Here is a 1,620-nt window from a genome sequence, read left to right on the forward strand (position 1 = left end):
ATCTATTTCAACCTGGAGAATGTTTCTAATAACACACATTTTCAGTTATGGGTTTTGTACTCAGCTTCATTAATTTATAGTTTTACCCAGAATGCTGCTTTTTAAGATCTTTAAAAATTTTTTAGAGTTCATTTAATTATCTAATTGGTAGTAAATCATTTCATTGCAACATATGAAAGACATGCTATGGACATCATAGTTAGATGATGATCTAGTTAGTCCATGATAACTGAATGTACTAATATTACTATGTCGAGCAATCAGTCATGTACTTCTAATCATTAAAACTCCCAAATGGAGTAACTGTCTGCTTCTTGATTGGACAACAATTGGTCTTCTAAATTTCCATCAGATTGGTTATCCTGTAGCAGTAAGGCTGCATTCTGGTAGCTCACTCACTAAGACTGTTTACCCTCCAGCATTTTTTTCAGAGTATCCTTTACCTCTGTGTTCCTTAGGCTATAGATCAGAGGGTTAAGCATGGGAATTACAAGACTATAAAATACAGAGACCACTTTGTTGTACTTCCATGAATTCTCTGCTTTGGGTTGCCGCAGGTACATGAAAAACAGTGTTCCATAGAAGATGATGACAACAGTGAGGTGGGAGGCACATGTAGAAAATGCTTTGCACTTGCCCTCAGAAGACTGGATTTTTATAATAGAGAGGAGGATGCAGATATAGGAGACGAGGACTGTCAGGAGGGATCCAGTGAGGTTCACTGCAGAGAAAATCAACAGCTGCTTCTCTTTGTTGTGGGTGTCAGAGCAGGAGAGGGCAAGGAGAGGGGGGTCAGCACAGTAGAAGTGGTGGATGACATTGGAGTCACAGAAGGACAACTGGAAAGTCAGAACTGTTTGTATAACAGAATTTAGGAAGCCATAAGTGTAGACCCCAATCACCAGTTCCTTGCAAACCCGCTGTGTCATGATGGCTGTGTAAATCAGAGGGTTGCAGATAGCCATGTAGCGGTCATAGGCCATTGTGGCCAAGAGGAAGCACTCAGTAGTAGCAAAAGCACTGGAGAAATACAGCTGAACAAAACAGCCTGTAAAAGAGATGGTTTTTTTCTTCACCAGTAAATTTTGCAGCATCTTTGGCCCAATGGAAGATGAGAAACAAAGATCAATGAATGCCAGGTGACTAAGGAAATAATACATGGGGGTGTGGAGCCGTGAATCTGCCTTGATGAGCAGGATCATGCCAAGGTTCCCCACCAGGGTTATGAGATAAATTACCAGGAACACCACAAAGAGGGGCAGTTGAAGCTCAGGACGGTCCGTGAATCCCATGAGGACAAATTCTGTCACTGTGGTACGATTGCTTCTTGACATTTTGTTCTTTCAACTCTTGCAAAAAGAAGAAACATGGCTTACACAATGAAGAGACACTTAAAAAAGGGAGCTTCTCACACCTCTGTGTTACAGTGCCAAATGACAAAAATGTAGCTTTACTTTCTCAACAGTTAAAGGCTGCCATTAGTCATGGGGCTTTATTCTGCTAATTCAGACTGAGAAATTCTGAGCTCTTTCCATTTTGCTATCAGAACAACTGTTCCCTAGCATAGGTCCTATTTTCCAGGCTAACAGTGGAAGTGTTTTTAGTTCAATGCAACAAATG

General features: G+C 40.9%; 1 protein-coding gene across 1 annotated transcript; it reads right to left on the reverse strand.

The window, feature by feature from the left end:
* Positions 1-325: 325 nt before the first annotated feature.
* LOC100341752 (olfactory receptor 5M5-like) lies at positions 326-1,334 on the reverse strand. Its single transcript, XM_002708789.3, has one exon. The coding sequence runs from the start codon at positions 1,332-1,334 to the stop codon at positions 399-401; it is 936 nt and encodes a 311-aa protein (XP_002708835.2). The 3' UTR covers positions 326-398.
* Positions 1,335-1,620: the final 286 nt, after the last annotated feature.

Source organism: Oryctolagus cuniculus, chromosome 1 (genome assembly GCF_964237555.1).
Source record: "Oryctolagus cuniculus chromosome 1, mOryCun1.1, whole genome shotgun sequence".
In the NCBI taxonomy this organism is placed as follows: Eukaryota; Metazoa; Chordata; class Mammalia; order Lagomorpha; family Leporidae; genus Oryctolagus; species Oryctolagus cuniculus.

Coding starts and splice junctions, on each gene's coding strand:
- LOC100341752 (XM_002708789.3), bottom strand. CDS start 1,334: ATGTCAAGAAGCAATCGTACCACAGTGACAGAATTTGTCCTCATGGGA.